Consider the following 18,182-nt stretch of genomic DNA (forward strand, 5'->3'; position numbering starts at 1 on the left):
TCAATTAAAAAGGTTAGACATTACTCTAGGCTGTAGCCAGAGTTTTGAAGGTAAGAGAAGTCAGAATATAACTGGACATCTTATGAAGAAAAATTAACAACATAAGAAAAGCCCAGGTACGAATCTAAGTAATTTACTTCCTGCTGATCCTTTTCTTCTTCCTTTTGGTCTAACTGATCTCTGGCACTGGGCTGGCCTTGAAGCCTGGGTGGAAGGTGCTGCTGGACGATTGGTGGCCACTCTTTTAACCATCTTCCAGAAGCCAAGGCAGATGATGGCTGCTTAAAATACTTTTCCTAAAGAAGATAATTAAAATAAAAAAGTGAGTTATTCAGACAGGGAAAATATATTACTGAGGCTTTAAAATGATTTGCCAACTATGGATACTCCAAATCAACTATAATACATAGTCCTTCAAATCCTACTCCAAATCTTAAGTAGCTTAATTCTTACTATGTCTTTTAATTTTATTTTACCTGATATATAGGTAAAAAGTCCTGGTGGCTCTTGGGTAAAACATCCTGCTCCTGATAGGTGGATAAAGTATTCTGCTCTTTAGATACAAAATCCTGGTTCTGATACTTGGAAGGACTATTCTGCTCACTGTGGAGAAAATCCTGGTCCTGTTTGCATAGAATCTCCTGGTCTTCAAGTAGAGAACCTTGATCCAGAAAGTTGAGCATAATATTCTGATTCTTGGATAGAAACCCCTGGTCCTGATACTTGCTTAGCATATTCTGATCTAAGGAAAGAATATGCTGATCTTTGGGTAGAAAACCCATGTCCACATATCTTTGCCCTTTGGGCAAAGAATCCTGGTCTGTAGGTTGGAAATCCTGTCTCTCACGTTTGTGAGGAAAACATGGGTCTTCAAATAGAAAATCTTGGTTTTTACATAGAAAATCCTGGTCTTTATATTTGTGTGGAATATTCTGGCCTTTGGGCACAAAACCCTTGTCTTTAAGTGAAAAATCCTGGTCCTCATATTTGTGACGATCATGCTGGCCTTTGAGTAGAAAATCCTGGTCCATATATTTGTGAGAAATCCTCTGGCCTTTGGGAAGAAAATCCTGGTCCTTATACTTGTGAGAAATACTCTGGCCACTAGGTAGAAAATCCTGGTTCTCATATTTGTGAGGAACATTCTGGCCTTTGTGTAGAAAATCTTGGTCTTTGGGTGGAAAATCCCGGTCCTTATACTTGTGAGAAATACTCTGGCCACTGGGTAGAAAATCCTGGTCCTCATATGTGTGAGGAACCTTCTGGCCTTTTGGTAGAAAATGCTGGTCCTTATATTTGCTAGAAATTCTCTGGCCTTTGGGAAGAAAATCCTGGTCTTTGGGTGAAAAATCCTGGTTCTTATACTTCTGAGAAATACTCTGACCACTGAATAGAAAATCCTGGTCCTTACATGTATGGGGAGCACTCTGGCCTTTGGGTAGAAAATCCTGGTCCTCATACTTATGAGAAATATTCTGGCCTTTAGGTAGAAAATCCTGGTCTTTGAAATCCTGGTCCTCATATTTGTGAGGAACATTCTGGCCTTTGGGTAGAAAATTCTGGTCCTCATATTTGTAAGGAACATTCTGGCCTTTGGGTGGTAAATCCGAGTCCTCATATTTATGAGGAATACTGTGGCCTTTGGGTAGAAAATCCTGACCCTCATTATTTTTAGAAATCCTCTGGCCTTTGGGTAGAATATCCTGGTATTTGGGTGGAAAATCCTGTTTCTCACTCTTGTGAGAAAAATGAAGGTTGTCAAATCGAAAATTTTGGTCTTTAAGTGGAGAATCCTGGTCCTCATACTCATGAGGAAGATTCTGGCCACTGAGTAGAAAATCCTTATCTTTAGGTAGAAGAGCCTGGTCCTCATACTCATGAGGAAGAGTCTGGCTACTGAGTAGAACACCCTGATCTTTAGGTAGAAGATCCTGGTGCTCAGATTTCTGAGGAAGACTCTGGCCACTGAGTAGAAAATCCTGATCTGTAGGTAGAAGGGCCTGGTGCTCAGATTTCTGAGGAATATGTTGGCCTTTGGGTAAGAAAGCCTGAACTTTAGGCAGAAAATCCTGGTCCTCAAATTTGTGTGTAAGATGCTGGTCTTTGGATAAAAAGCCCTCTCTAAGTAGAAAGTCCTGGTCCTCATTCCCATGGCCTTTGGGTAAAACACCCAGATCTTTAGACAGAACATGCTGCTTTGGAGACAGGAAAATCCTGCCTTCCAGCCCAGCTCTCCTGTCTGCTAGCTCAATGCTCTGGTTTTCTAACATAATTTCCTCAGTTTCTGTCTCAGCAGCCAGTGCTGCAGGTTTGGCAGCATGGATATCAGGCTCGGTGGTCTGGATTTCTGTCCAAACATCCTTAGTTTCCAACAGATAACCTTCTGAAATATTCTGAAGATCCAGGAGGCGAAACTGCTCTATCTTTTCTTTGTCCATAACATCAAATACTGAATTTCTGAGTTGTACTTTCTAAAAGTGAACACAAACATCAAACACATAATGTCAGATAGGAGTGACAGTCTAGTTTTCTCACAAGAGTCCCAAGACAGGGGCTGGAGCGATAACACAGCGGGTGGGGCATTTGCCTTGCACATGGCTGACCCGGGTTCAATTCCCAGCATCCCATATAATCCCCCGAGCAATGCCAGGAGTAATTCCTGAGTGCAGTGCCAGGAGTAACCCCTGTGCATCACCACATGTGACCCAAAAAGCAAAAAATAAAAAAATAAAAAATCAAGACAATACTGAGCACTTGTAGCCCCCCAGACACCAGATGTCCCAACCTAACTGGGCCTCAGCAATGAACCATCAGGTCTGTACAGCCTATGTGAGTGTTTTCGGAAGTGGCCTCCAGGTCACCCAGCACTGCTTAGCAGCACCCCCACCAAAAAATGGCAGGCCAAACAAATTACTAGGGTAAAATGTATAATCAGTCTTTCCTAAACAGGACACTAACCTGCTATCCTAAATGAGTAAATGAACGATCAAGCCTCTCTAGTCCAAATTGCAATTAGTTTAATGTCAGTTATACTACCCCCCTTTCCCTTCACTGTACCTGCACTCTGACCACAGGGATGTTCCCCTCCTCAGAAAGGAGGCCCTGCTGGTCCCCCCCAATCAAATTCTCTTTGCCTTTCTCATCGATGTCGATGAAAACAGATGAAAATTCTTTAGAGTTAGTTTCCTAAAGAACAAACAAACAAAAAGAAGAAAAAACAAATGTATCTAATATAGATAGAAACAATATGATTGCAATAATAATCTAGGCTTCAGAACAACAGTATTATATTTTAGTAGGTTGATATAGTCAAAGATCATAAAAGAGGACATTACAAGAAGTATTTGACTGAAAGTTCTGAAACTTTATAGAAAGAAAATAAATTATAAAATAAACAGCTATCCCGTGCTCATGGATATCAGATAATAAAAATAATGATAACAATGTTTATGCTGCAGTCAACTAATTTTCAGCTGAGGCAATTTAGTGGCACAAAACTCATCTTCCCAACATGGTTTTAGAATAAAAAAAAGATTTCAGTTAGAATGCTTCCTCTAAAAATGTTAAAAAATAACTCAAAATGAATCACAGACCTAAATGTAAGAGCTAAAACTATAAAATTTTTAAAAGAACACATAAAAGGAATTATTCATGACCTTAACAAGTGGTTCATTTGATGCTGCACCACAAGAAAAGATAAACAGGCTTTTCAATGATACGCCAAAAGCACAGGCAAAAAACAAAACAAAATAAAAACAGTGGGAATGAGTTCGTGGTGGTGGAGCGGGGTCAGCAGGCTGGGTCACAACCTGTCCTATCTAAGGTGTCCAAGGTCAGTGATTCTCCAGGTCAACTCTCCTAGAAAAGAGACTTCAGTTTTACAAAAGCACATAGACTATGAACAGTTGTTAGTATGAACACCACCAGGTGGCCAGAGATCAGATGAGGACAATCAACCAACAGCTGTCAATGACATTTGGAGCTACCAAACACATTCAGGCCGACAGTAGGCTCCAGGCTGGCCCCTCTGCCCACAGGGGAACAACAGCTGCATTTCATCTTGCATATGGTGGGAACACCCCTGAAGAGCAGCTAGGCATCCTGTCCAATGAGGAATTCAGAACACATAGCCACTGCATGCAGAGCCGACTAAGGCCCATTGGGGCCAGGTGCTGAACTAGATGTGGATGGGGCTAACTCCTTAATAAGCTGCTGCAGTCTACAGGGGCCAGAACAACAGTACAGCAGGGAGGGTGTTTGCCTTGAATGCGGCCAACCCAGGTTTGATCCCCAAGCACCCCTAAGGTCTCCTGAGCTCCACAGGAGTGATCCTAGAATGCAGAGCCAGGAGTGATCCCTGAGCATTGACAGGTGAGGTCCCAAAACCAGTCTGAAGGTCAGGATGAGATCTCCATAGAGGTGGCCAGGAACACGCACATTTCCTCAGTCTGGAAATGAATGCATAAACTTCCTGACAGCACTTACTTCTGCACTCACAGAGATCATGTAACAGAAGGCCAGTCTTGGGTCTGCCTGGATGCCTGATGCAGTAGGCCAGCTTCCATGTGGTGGACATCAAATTCTGAGCCAGAGACTGAGGCCCCAGAAGAGGGGATGCCAGATCCTGCTCTCTTCCGGCTAGCCTGCCCACATGCCCCCTGCAGCCTGCCCAACATCTAATCACTGATTTGTCAACTACCCATTGGCCTGTTGAGTGCTAAGAAAGCTTATTTTGCCCCTCAAAACAAACAAACAATAAAAGATGAATATACCAAGAATTAAAATCTGTGTGCTTCAGGCTGGGGTGCAGTTCAAGCAGATACATATCTTACAGGTATGAGGACCTGAATTCAATCCCCAGCACTGCATATGTGCACATCTCCATATCACTAGGTACACCACCCGTGGCCCTGTGGCCCTCAGCACTGTCAGGAGTGGCCCCACAGCAACAGTATAAGAACATTAAGTAAAATGATGGGGCATGTTGGGGCTGAAGAGTACAGGGTTAAGGCACATATTTCCTTGCACATGGACAACCCCACCCCCACCCCCGGTTCAATCCTTGACACCCTAAATGGTTTGAACCACAGTCAGGAGTGATCCCTGAGCAGAGTGTAACTCAAAACCCCTCTCCATACTCAGGGATCACTCCTGGCTCTGCAAAATGAAAAACAGAAAGTCAAATGACAAGCCATAGAACAGGAAAAAATATCTGAAAATCAAGTATCTGATAAGGGACTTGTATTCAGATATAAAAGAGTTTTTACAAATGAAATTAAAAAGCCAAATAAGCCAAATAACCCCATCTTAAAAACAGGCCCTGCATTTGAATAGACATTCTCTGTACAAGAGACACCTAAGTGAGCAATAAACACGTAGAGACTCAGGATCATTGGTCATCAGGGAAGCACAAGACAAAAGTACAATGAGTGACCACCTCACACTCACTGAGCATGGCTATTATGGGAAGGACGAACATCAGTTTGGGGGAGGATGCAAAACCCTCAGACACTGCTGATGGAAAACAGCTCAGCAGTTCCTCAAAATAGTAAGCACAGAATTATCATATAACCCAGAAATTCCACTACTTGGGAAATGTTCATATCAAATTGTGGGGGAAAAACAGATGAATTATTCATCAAATCCAGTGTCCAACAACAAGAACATGGACATACCTTATGTGATCGATCAAGGCATTAAACAACAAAAAGGATGAAGTCTAAAACACATGCACGCATGCAAGTGAAGTAAAAAAACATTGAGCAAAGTGAAAGTCACACAAGGCTCCACACTCTTTGATTCAATTTCAGTGAAAAATCCAGAATAAGCAAGTTGACAGAGACTAAAACTACATTAGTGTTTGTTCAGTACTAGTGGGTGGAGACAAAGAGACTAGGGTGTGACAGCTAATATGAAAGGGACCAGGAGTGACAAGTTTCTTCTAGGGATGAAGAAGATTAGACTGTGGTGACAGTGACCAGTGCTGTGTGCACCAAAGCCAATGAATGCACTGCAGACTTTTAAATGGGTGAGCTGTGAGGCATATGAGTCACATCCCAATGAAACTGGAAAAAAAAAACTCTCAGCACACAAAATACATTTTAACTACTTTAAAAAACAACAGTGGACACTACAACTTAATCCTTAAACCCATCGTTCTTTCATTAGCTGTGGATAATTCTAACAGGCATTACTCTTCTTTTTACTCACCACATTTTCTTCCAGATTTTCCATAAAGTTCTGGCTACGTGAAATAGTCAAAAAGTTTTGATAACAGGTCAGGGAGACAGCTCCTAGGGCTGGAGCCTATGTTTGTGTGCAGAGACCCAGGTTCCAGCCTGAGCACCACAGGGCCTCCCTCAACCACTCTTCAAGAGTGGCCCAAAATGTAAACAGAAAAGACCTTCACAGACTTTCCTAAATGCCTTGTCACTGTCACTGTCCTCCCGTTGTTCATCGATTTTCTTGAGCGGGCCCAATAAGGTCTCCATTGTGAGACTTTGTTGTTACTGTGTTTGGCATATCGAGTACATCACGGGTAGCTTGCCAGGCTTTGCCCTGCGGGCGAGATATTCTGGGTAGCTTGCTGGGCTCTCTGAGAGGGGTGGAGGATTCGAACTCGGGTCGGCCATGTTGGCTGTGTGCAAGGCAAACGCCCTACCCGCTGTGCTGTCGCTCCAGCCCCAAATGCCTTATGGGGGAAAAAAATTCAGTACAAATAAAAATGGTTCAGAAAATGCAAAAGCCCTTAAACTAAATTGGTTTGGTGTGATCTTAACAGGTTATGATAGTCTAATATAGAATCAAAGAAAACAAGTTATTTCTGTTCCAAATGTATAAATAAATCACTCAGACAACAACATATGGAGTGAAACACGCTGGTGGAGACTTCATATATTTTCCTTCTCCAGGGGCCACACTCAGTGGTGCTCAGGGGCTCCCAGCTCTGTACATGGGTATCACTCCTGACAGTATTCAGGGCAATATGTGATGCTGGGAACTGAACCGAGGTTCTACACATACAAGACACATGCCCAATCCACTGAGCTATCTCTCTGGTCCTGGGTATATTAATTTTATAAATGACACACATGACCCTATTCTAACCAACAATAATTTTCAGAAGGTTTCTGATTTTGCCCCGGCCCTATCAGCACACAAGCAAATCTATCTTCTTCTTGTAGCTCCAAATCTGGAACAAAAACAACCACAGTCAGATTCTAATGTCTAACAAGGAAAGTCTAATGTCTACTAAGCTATATCTAACACGGAAATGAAACCCAAGTCCAGCTGGGAATAGATTGTTTAACCCTCTCACTAGTGAGCAGATTTCCATTTATAACTCCTAGGACCTGAGAGAAAGCATACATACTTGATGTGATTTTAAAAGTTCACTAATTCCTTAGATTATTTTTAATTGTATAGCGTGATGTTTCACCTGAAAATCACACATGCATTCTTTGCAAGCAACCAGTCAGCCTGAATTCATCATCATTTCATAATAATGAATTACACTTAAATGGCACCTTTGACGTATAAAACTGGTTTATACGAGGATGTTATCTCAGTCTTAATCCTCCTCCCCTCTGCAGGATAATTATTTCAGTCAGATTTGTGACTCGCACTCAAAACATTCACTGTAAGTTTTGAGCATGCTCTCACAATAGAAAATATGTCTCTTGGACCTGATAACCAACCATTTCCCCCCTGCTTCATTAGGTGAGGTCAAATCACCTCATTCATTGGCCCAAACTAAAAGACAGGCAAACTCATGGTAGGAATACAAATTATAAAGAAGCCAAGCATTGAGAAGGACTCGGGTATTAAAGGAACTCTGACCTTGACTGTCCCTACAATGCTGTCAAGGCTGGGAAAAGGTGAGCACAATGCATGCATCTAGGACAGCACACCAAATGGGATGCATGCCCAGGGCCATTTCTTTTTATATTTCACTGAAAATGTCTCAATTATCACTGGAGACCAGGGAGACGCAGCATTTACGGTCCTACCAATTGCAAACAAGTCAAGAGGGTTTTGATAGATATGATGAGCAGCTTCGGGAAAAATACAAAATTAGAACCTATATTTGCGTAGGATAGAGCAAAATGTAAAATAAAATACCAATCAAAAAGTGACTTAGGGGAGCAGGGAGGTAACGCAGGTGACAGAGCAGGTGTTGGCACATGTGAGCTGAGTTGGGTCCAGATCCTGCTTGTCCCTTCTCCAGCACTGCCACTTATATTGTGGTGGCCCCTAAGCTTCACCAGGATAAGTGTCACCAGGATTTGTCCCTATTAAAAAAAAGTGACTCTGGAAAAGAGCTGAGTAAGAGACAGAGTTGATGACAGCAAAAGAAAAGGTAAAGTAAAAAGATCTAACAGTCCATTTTCCAGAAGCTGCACACCAAATGCCAAGATTAAGTAAATACAGGGCAATACATGGGTTTAACACCCATATGCATAAAACCTGTTATTAGAAAAGTATCAAAACACGTTATTTTACATATATGGTCTTGCCTATCATTTTGTGATGAGCTCTACATTTACATTCTGTTAAACCAATATTATATTTGAGTCAGAAAAATTTAATTCTTTAAAAAAATTAATGGCACTGGCAAAAGTAAAAGATATACATCATGAAAAACTTTTCAGGGGCCAGAGAGATAGTACAGCAGGTAGGGTGCGTGTCTTTCATGAGGCCCACCTGGGTTCGATCCCCCGCATTTCATATGGTCCCCCAAGTACCACCAGGAGTAATTCCTGAGTGCAGAGCAATGCATAACCCCTGATCATGGATATGGCCCCCAAACAAAAATAAAAACAAAGGCTTTTTAAAGAAAACAAAGAGAAAGAAATAAAAATCATCTGTAATCATGCCTGAACCCCAAACAATCAGCATTAGCCTCTTGGTTCATCTCTCTCCAGACTTGCCTCCCCATATCTTTCACTTTTCTTCTTTAGAAGTCTTCCCAGGAATGGGGGGGGGGGGGGGAGGTGGCGGGGAGCCTGGCAGGGCCCCAGGTGTGCTGGTCAGTGCCTGGGCCTGGCAATGCCCTGTGGTGCTATGGAATGAGAAAGGATAAGGTTACAAGGACCAGACTTGGAGTCCCACCTATGTAAGACCTGTCCCATCTTTTTGGGCTGTCTTCCTGGAAGTGTTCTAGGTCTTCATTATTTTTTAAATTGGACTTATCATCTTCTCATTTTCAATTATAATCTTTATTTGTTGGCTTCTCATATGCTTCTCTCAGTGCACAGAAGCTCCTTGAGGATCTTTTACCACTAAAATCCTATGTTTAGAAAAATGGCTAGTGACTGTGGAATGGATTATTTCTTTGGTAGGGGCCGGGGGGTGGGAATGCCAGGGATCAAATCCAGGACCTCGCATACCAGATAAACTCTTTTTTCCAGTTGAAATAATTCTGTGTGTAATTTTGTGCCCTTTTTTTTTCTACTTAACTTTGTATTGCTAACACTATTCTTTGTTTTCAAATACTCTGTGATATATATGGGGCTATCATCATTTTTTTTTAGTTATTACTTACTACGAATACTTAAGATTTTTATATAGTTCTAAATAATGTTGAGATGTGAAAAACATCCCCCTGTATTCCTATAGAAATTATACTATTTTCAAAGAAACGAGAAGTTTTTTTTCACCTCTCTGGTGGGAGAGCTTGTTCTCAGGCCCCCAGGGAGCAGAGGTGCGTCCTTGTGACTCACGGTTTTCAAGGACGCCAGCTGGTGACGTGCCTTCTTCATGGTCTGACAGAGCTGCCAGGGAAGAGAAAGAAAGCAAACAAAACAGGTTAAGGTCTTAATGCCACATTCACTAAGTGCTCCAACAGGAAAATAGGCCCCTATTATTAAAAACTGCCAGACCTAAGACAGGAGGATTACTTGCAAAGGAGATTTGATCTGCTGATAGAATTTTTGCATGATTTTCATTATTCTAAGAGATTGCGTCTCATAACTTAAGGATTGCTTGATAATAATGCATGTTTTAAGTTCACATATAAACAAAAATATTAGAACATGAAAATTTCAACTAATACACTTAGAAATTATTGTGCAGGGTCAGAGAGATAACATAGTGGACAGGGCATTTGCCTTACCCACGGTTAATCTGGGTTTGATTCCGAGCACCCCATTTGGTCGCCTCAGCCCCACCAGGAATGATTCCTGAGTGCAGAGCCAGGAGAAAGCACTGAGCATCCTGGTATGACCCCAAAACAAACAAACAAATTTCTTTAGTTGCTGAGTAGCTAATGGGTTGAAATTCAGTTTATCTCAATGAAAAAAAGGGATATACATGGGGCAGAGGTTTTACGAAAAAACACAAAACCACAAAAACACCTGCTTTAATTCACTGCTAAATATGGCAGACATTACTACTCTGTACTATATAACAAGATTCAAAAGGTCTTTTGTACAGATTTAGAGTAAGAATACATACTATTCATTTTCCATCAAGCCCAAATTTCTATCAGTGAAAAGGATTATTCTTAGCCCCTTCAATAATGCTTCAGGAAGCTGGAGCAATAGTGCAGAGAGTAAGGTGCTTGCCTTGTATGTGGCCAACCCAATTCAATCCTGTACCCATAAAGTACCCTAAGTCCCTCCACGTGTGATTCCTGAACACAGAGCCAGGATTAAGCCTTAAGTACAACTGGGTGTAACCAAAAACAAAACAAACAAAAAAAAAACTGGGGGGGAAAAATAGTATATTTCATCTGGTCTTATATAGGACACTTCAAGTTGAGATGTTCATTAGACTTATTTTGTTTCTCTGACATTACTATCAGCCTTCAACTAAAAGTTCTGTTTCAAACTACCTCCTCTGGGGACCAAAATGTAACAGTCACCAAAAGATATCAGGTTCTAATCACAGAAACCTATAAATGCCACCTGATTTGTAAAGAGGTCTTTTACAAGGACAATTAAGCTAAGGATCTTGAGACAAAGAGAAATCTTGGATTATCGAGATGGGCGCCACATACCATCACTAGTGTTCCTGTAAGAGAGGTAAATGGAGGGCCAGAGAGATAGTGCAGTGGGCGGGGGAGAGGGGCTGGAGCGATAATAAAGCGGGTAGGGTGCTTGCCTTGCATGTGGCTGACCCAGGTTCAATCCCTGGCATCCCATGTGATCTCCCAAGCACTGCAAGGAGTAATCACTAGTGTTCCTGTAAGAGAGGTAAATGGAGGGCCAGAGAGATAGTGCAGTGGGCGGGGGAGAGGGGCTGGAGCGATAATAAAGCGGGTAGGGTGCTTGCCTTGCATGTGGCTGACCCAGGTTCAATCCCTGGCATCCCATGTGATCTCCCAAGCACTGCAAGGAGTAATTCCTGAGTGCAGAGCCAGGAGTAATGCCTCAGCATTGCTGGGTGTGACCCACAAAAAAATCAATAATAAAATAAAAAGATTGCAGTGGGCAGGGTATTTTCTTTGAATGTGGCCGACCCCCTTCAATCCCCAGCATCCCATAGGGTCCCCTGTGCACTGCCAGGAGTAATTCCTGAGTTCAGAGTCCGGAGTAACTCCTGAGCATTGCCGGGTGTGACCCCAAAAAAGGAGAGAGAGAGGGAGAGAGGGAGAGAGAGGAGAGAAAGGAGTAGGAGGGAAAGAGAAAGAGAGAGGCAGGCAAAGGGAGATTCAATATCCAGAACACCACAATGCAGCCTCAAGTAAAGGAACACAAGTAAAACATGAAAGTAGTACAATCAAGGAACAATCCAGTTCCAGAGTCTGTGAAGATCACCACTGCTAGGATCCTGGTTTTGTTTCAGTGAACTGTTTTTGGACCTCTGGCCACCAAAAAACTGTTGGAAGAATAAACTTGTCATTTTAGACAATTAAGTTTGAGGTAAGTATCATGGAAAACTAATACAAGGACCACAGTTAATATTAAAAATTTACAAATAAGGGGCTGGAACGATAGCACAGCGGGTAGGGCGGTTGCCTTGCATGTAGATGACCCAGGTTCGATTCCCAGCATCCCATATGGTCCCCTGAGCATCGCCAGGAGTAATTCCTGAATGCATGAGCCAGGAGTAACCCCTGTGCATTGCCCAGTGTGACCCAAAAAGCAAAAAAGAAAAAAATTTACAAATAAGAGGATGTTATAAATCATCCATAAAACATTAGGCATGTAAATGCATTTCTCTTAGTGCAATACAAGACCTAAAGATTCCCTGAAAGAAACAATCATTCAAGGAGCACAGACAGTACAGCAGGGAAGGCCCTGGCAGGTTCGTGGTCTGTCCAGGGTTACTCTCCAGCACCCCAGGTGGTGCTCAAGAATCAACAGGGCTGGCAGAGTCACATGTCAGCCCCGAGCAAAGCTGGTTGTGGTCTAAAAACAACAAAACAAAAAGAAATGCAATATGTATAATTATATTTAAAAACCTCGCCATTGTAACCACAAACAAAGAGAGTTTTGACTGATAAATTACTACATAAACAAATTTTGACATTTTAAATCTTCAAATCCAAATCTTCATGCAAGATAAAATTTGATGAAGATCTACTCTGACACTATTCATCATTCATTGTTTATTTTCTTCAGTTCCTTGTAATTTATTCATGTACTTTTTTTGTTTTTTGGGTCATACCTGGTGATACATAGGGGCTACTCCTGGATCATGCACTCAGGAATTACTCCTGGCGGTGCTCAGGAGAACATATGGGATGCTGGGTCGGCCACGTGCAAGGCAAATGCCCTACCCGCTGTGCTATTGCTCCAGCCCCCTCATGTACTTTTTTTAAAGTAGCACTGTCATCCTGTTGTTCATTGATTTGCTCCAGCGGGCCCCGGTAACATCTCCATTGTGAGACTTGTTGCTACTGTTTTTGGCATTTCAAATACACCATGGGCAGGCTCTGCTGTGCAGGTGGTATACTCTCGGTAGCCTGCAGGGCTCTCCGAGAGGGACGGAGGAATTGAACCCAGGTCAGCTGCGTGCAAGGCAAATGCCCTATCCGCTCCAGCCCTGAGAGAAACTCTAGGGAAAATAATATAAATGAGACCTAACATTTACAGAGTTTTTACCAACTCGACCAAATTCAAGGCCCAGTGCCCATTTTTACTACGATTGGGTGTAGCTAGCTATACCCATTTGTATTGGTGTGGTGGGCAGGTTCAAGGCCTCACACATTCAAGGCATAGACTTCACTACTTGAGCTATATCTCCAGCTCCTAATGCTTATTTTAATAGGTATTAATCCAAAAAATCTATACAAGGCCCAAAGAGATAGTACAGTGGGTAAGTCACTTGCCTAGCATATGGCAGATCCAGGTTTGATCCCTGGCACCACATAAGGTTCCCTGAGCACTTCCTGGAGTGATGCCTGAGGAGAAACCAAGAGTAAGAGCTAAGCACAGCCAAGTATGAATCAACCCCGACCCTATCCCTACACCCTAAAACGTCTATCCAAAGGCTAGGATGTGGCTCAATGGAAAGGCACTGGCCTTGCACGCAGGAAGTCCAGGCTCAACCCCCAGTACTATAGAGTCCCCTGATCAATCCCCGAGCACAGAATCAAGAGCAATCCAGGAGTAGCCCAGGATACAGTTAACAAAACAAAATGAACATTTAAATTTTTTTTGTAAGGAAAAATTAAGTAGAAAAAAAATCTACCAAAAGTGTAATGCTATTCCAGTACAACATAGTTTATTTGAAAATGATGGGTTCAATCTCTGTCACCACATATGGCCCGCCAAGCCTGCTCTGATCTCAGAGCACAGAGCCAGTAGTAAGCCTGCGCACCATTGGGTAAGTCCCCAAAACATAATACTGCTAATAAAAAATGATAATATATTGACCTTTAAATGTGTTAGACTTTTAAAGGGTTAAAAACTATACAACCAAGCTATAAACTAGAACCTAACACACACACACACAAAAAGCAAACCTAACTAAAAGAAATTCCTTATATTTATAAAAAACTGGAATAGATTCAGGGGAAGAAGTTGGGCAGGAAGTGAACATAAAGATACTAGAAGACCAGTGTGCCAGTTATCTGGGAGTATGATGAAGAATACACTGGAGCACTTATTCAGGAGTATAATTTGCGCACCAAAAACAATCGAAAAGCCCATCAACATTCAGAAAACTAATGACACTTAACTTTAATCATTCTAGACAAACCAGGGAGCTAGGGCAGGAAGTCGTAACTGTCTAGTTCTTACTGACATCTAGTGGATGAAAAATGCAATAGAAAAAGTTCAGATTAAAAAGTACCCACATTGGGGGCTGGAGTAATAGCTCAGTGGGTAGGGCATTTGCCTTGCATGCAACTGACCTGGGTTCGATTCCCAGCATCCCATATGGTCCCCCAAGCATCGCCAGGAGTAATTCCTGCGTGCAGAGTCAGGAGTAACCACTGAGCATCACTGGGTGTGACCCAAAAAGCAAATAAATAAGTGAATAAATAAATAAAAAGTACCCACATGGCATAGGTATTCAGGCACCAAGTATTTTAAGTCATTTTTCAGTAGTTCTTTTAAGAGAAATTGGGGTAGAGGCATGGAAGATAGCTCTAAGGGCTGGATCGCGCACTGCAGGTCCCAAGTTCAATCCCCCACGGCACTTGGACCCAGTTCTAAGTTTAGTCCTGGTGGCCCCCAGCACCAATGGATCCAAGCAGCATCCACTTCCATGCTCAAGCATTGAACTGTCAGGGCCACAGTGAGGCTGAGTACCTCTGAGAGTAGACCCCAGACATCCAGAACACTGTTTGAGACGTCAAAAAATTAAAAATCATGGGGCTGGAGCAATAGCACAGCGGGTAGGGCATTTGCCTTGCATGCGGCTGACCCGGGTTTGATTCCCAGCATCCCATATGGTCCCCCGAGCACTGCCAGGAGTGATTCCTGAGTGCAAAACCAGGAGTAACTCCTGAGCATCGCCGGGTGTAACTCAAAACTAAAAAAAAAAAAAATTAAAAAATTTAAAATCAGGGGAGATAGTACAGCGGGTAGGGCTTTTGCCTTGCACACGGCCGACCTGGGTTTGATTCCCAGCATCCCATATGGTCCCCCGAGCACTGCTAGGAGTAATTCCTGAGTGTAAAGTCAGGAGGTAACCCCTGCGCATTGCCGGGTGTGACCAAAAAAAAAAAAATTGAAAATCAGAGGCCAGAGAATACAATGGGTTAGGAGCTTGCCTCGCACGTGCCCAAGTCAAGTTTGAGCACCAAAACCACATATGTTCCTTCAGATCTGCCAGGAGTGATCCCTAAGCAGAGTTAGGAGTAAGTCCCAAGCACCACTCAGTATGGCCCAAAAACAAAAACACTATCTCACAGTGATTCAACTTAAAAAAAATTCAATTAACCCCCTCCCAATAAAAAATCAGGGTAGAAAAACCTATAATAAAGTTAATATCACTGTCACTGTCCTCCTGTTGTTCATCGATTTGCTCAAGTGGGCCCAGTAACATTGTGAGACTTCTTGTTACTGTTTTTGGCATATCAAATACGTCACGGGTAGCTTGCCAGGCTTTGCCGTGCAGGCGAGATACTCTTGGTAACATAAAAAAAAATAGATGTTAAGCAATAGAGCAGAGGGTAGCATGCTTGCTTTGTACACAGCCATCCCAGGTTCAATCCCTGGCACCTCATACAGTCCCCCAAACCCTGCCAAAAGAGGTGCCTGAGCACAGTCAAGTGTGGCCACCCCAAATTTCCAAAAATAATTAAAATAATATTAATAATTATAATAATAATTAAAATAATTAAAGCCTTAAAGGCTTTTAGGAGTCAGGAAAATAGTAAAAGGGTTGAGGTGCATGTCTTGCATGCATGTGACCCCAAATCAATCCCCAGCATCACATAGAGCCCCAAATGTCACTGGCTGTGGGCCTGGAGGCCCCAAGAACTGCTAGGGTGGCCCCAGTGGCAGGCATATGGCCAGGCCCTCATACTAACCCACCACCAGCCCAGGTGACTGAGAATTACAAGCAGTGGCCCCCAGAACCACTGTGCACTGCATGGAAGATCCAAACATTTTCAAAATAAAACAAAGCTTTCACAACCTGGTTTTCTCCTATTTTTCTAACATTGGTTTCTGTTACTCTGCTCTATAAATTACCAATTAAAGAAGTTCTTTCACTTATTTCGAAACTTAGCAAGCTCATTACACATTCTAGGTCTTTAACACGGGCTGGAGCGATAGCACAGCGGTAGGGCGTTTGCCTTGCACGCAGCCAACATGGCTGACCAGAGTTCGATTCCTCCGCCCCTCTCGGAGAGCCGGGCAAGCTACCGAGAGTATCTCGCCCGCACGGCAGAGCCTGGCAAACTCCCCGTGACATATTCGATATGCCAAACACAGTAACAATAAAGTCTCCAATGGAGACGTTACTGGGCCCGCTCGAGCAAATCGATGATCAACGGGAGGGCCTTTACCTTTTACCTTAGGTTTTTAACAGGTTCCATCTCAAAAGTCTCTTAAATTTACCAATGAAATGTAGCTTACCAATTCAAAATATAGACTACTTTCACTACTTTCATGAATTCTTCCTATTTTCTTGGAATTTAAATTTTTGAACTCCAAAATAGAGCCAATACCTCTATAATACATTGGGGGATCCATAAGCTTTATATTTAGGATCTCTATTTGAAAATATAAAACCATGGAACAACCTAACTAACATTTAAGTAGTATCCTTAGAGTGTTTACAAACAATACATACAAATATCTGTGCATTGAAGTTCTAAACTCATATACGAGACAATAAGGAAAAGTCTCATCACTGTGGGATTTAAGCATATTATATGAACGAATTTCGTTGTATTTTTTTTTTAGCTGTACCTGACAGTGCTCAGGGCTTTGCACTCAACGATCACTCCTGGCAGTGTTCGGGGGACCATATGGGGAACCAGGATCAAGCAAGGGTCAGCTCCCTACCCACTGTACTATTGCTCGGGCCCCTGAACTGCATCTCTCTTAATCAGTATTCTAGCCCTTGTATAATGCACTATGTGGTTCATTGTTTTCTGAACAAATAGTTCACAGTATTAAAAAGAAAAACAAAAATAATCATAAAAACAATACAAATCACACAATGACAAAAAAGGTCATAGCAAGGGACAAAGGAAAAGTTTTTAAGAAGTTGAATGAGCTTCTAAAAGTTTCCCTATTGATACTACATGGTACAATCAGATTTACTTCACACTTATAACCCAGAACATTACTTAGGCAATTATACAACTTTTAATTTTCACATATTGGGTAGGGCGTTTGCCTTGCATGCTGCCGATCCGGGTTCAATTCCTCCATTCCTCTTGGAGAGCCCGGCAAGCTACCGAGGGTGTCCCACCCGCACAGCAGAGCCTGGCAAGCTACCCGTGGCGTATTCGATATGTCAAAAATAGTAACAACAAGTGTCACAATAGAGACGTTACTGGTGCCTGCTGGAGCAAATCGATGAACAATGGGAGGACAGTGCTACAGAGCTTGATTTTCCACATTACTGCTCTCTTCTTACTATGTCTAAGAATTTGTTTGTATTTGGGCCATAGTCAGCTATGCTCAGGGATTACTCCCAGCTCTGTGCTCAGGGGTGCTCAGGGACATATGCAGTAGCAGGGACTGCATCCAGGTCAGCCACATACAAGACAAGCACCTTCACCCCTGTCCTATCTCTCTGGTCAACCCAAAACTGTTTGAAGTGATAAGATCACACCTAGAGCAGAGCTGAAGAGTCTGGTCTCAAATGAACAGTACAGCTCAGTACACCAAGAAGGGAGCTGCCTGGATGGTGTTAAGTGACTGGAGTAAGTGGCTAACTAACATCAATATTAGCTATGGAAAATGAACTGCTAAATGTACATTTTCCAAAATAATTCTGAAGATATTGAGAGTTCACTATATTGTTACTAGGTTTATAATCTATTAATATAATGATAGAATATAAAAGACTGGGGGAAGCAGACAAAAACAATGAATAATATGCCTGAATCTCTGCAATATAAGTCAGGAATCACTTCTGTCCATATTCCTATGAGAAAACATTCTTTGACATAAAACTTCTTTTTTTTAGTTAGGGCCACGTCCATCGATACTTGGGGGGGTCACTCATAGATATGCACTCAGGAATTACTCCTGGTGGTGCTCCAAGGACCATATGAGGTGCCAACAATCAAATTCAGGTTGGTTGCATGGAAGGCAGGTGCCCTA

The 18,182-nt window shown here is 42.4% G+C and overlaps 1 protein-coding gene across 1 annotated transcript in view; it reads right to left on the minus strand.

Annotated features, from left to right (window-relative positions):
* Positions 1–18,182, minus strand: part of CCDC15 (coiled-coil domain containing 15) — a 58,864-nt gene that overhangs the window by 29,909 nt on the left and 10,773 nt on the right. The window contains exons 6-9 of the mRNA XM_056114820.1: positions 9,660–9,773; positions 3,058–3,186; positions 477–2,471; positions 138–296 (exon numbers count right to left, since the gene is read on the minus strand). Of these exons, the coding sequence (XP_055970795.1) occupies positions 138–296; positions 477–2,471; positions 3,058–3,186; positions 9,660–9,773 (2,397 nt within the window). The remainder of the gene's footprint in view (positions 1–137; positions 297–476; positions 2,472–3,057; positions 3,187–9,659; positions 9,774–18,182) is intronic.

This window comes from Sorex fumeus, unplaced genomic scaffold (genome assembly GCF_029834395.1).
Source record: "Sorex fumeus unplaced genomic scaffold, SorFum_2.1 ptg000028l, whole genome shotgun sequence".
Lineage (NCBI taxonomy): Eukaryota > Metazoa > Chordata > Mammalia > Eulipotyphla > Soricidae > Sorex > Sorex fumeus.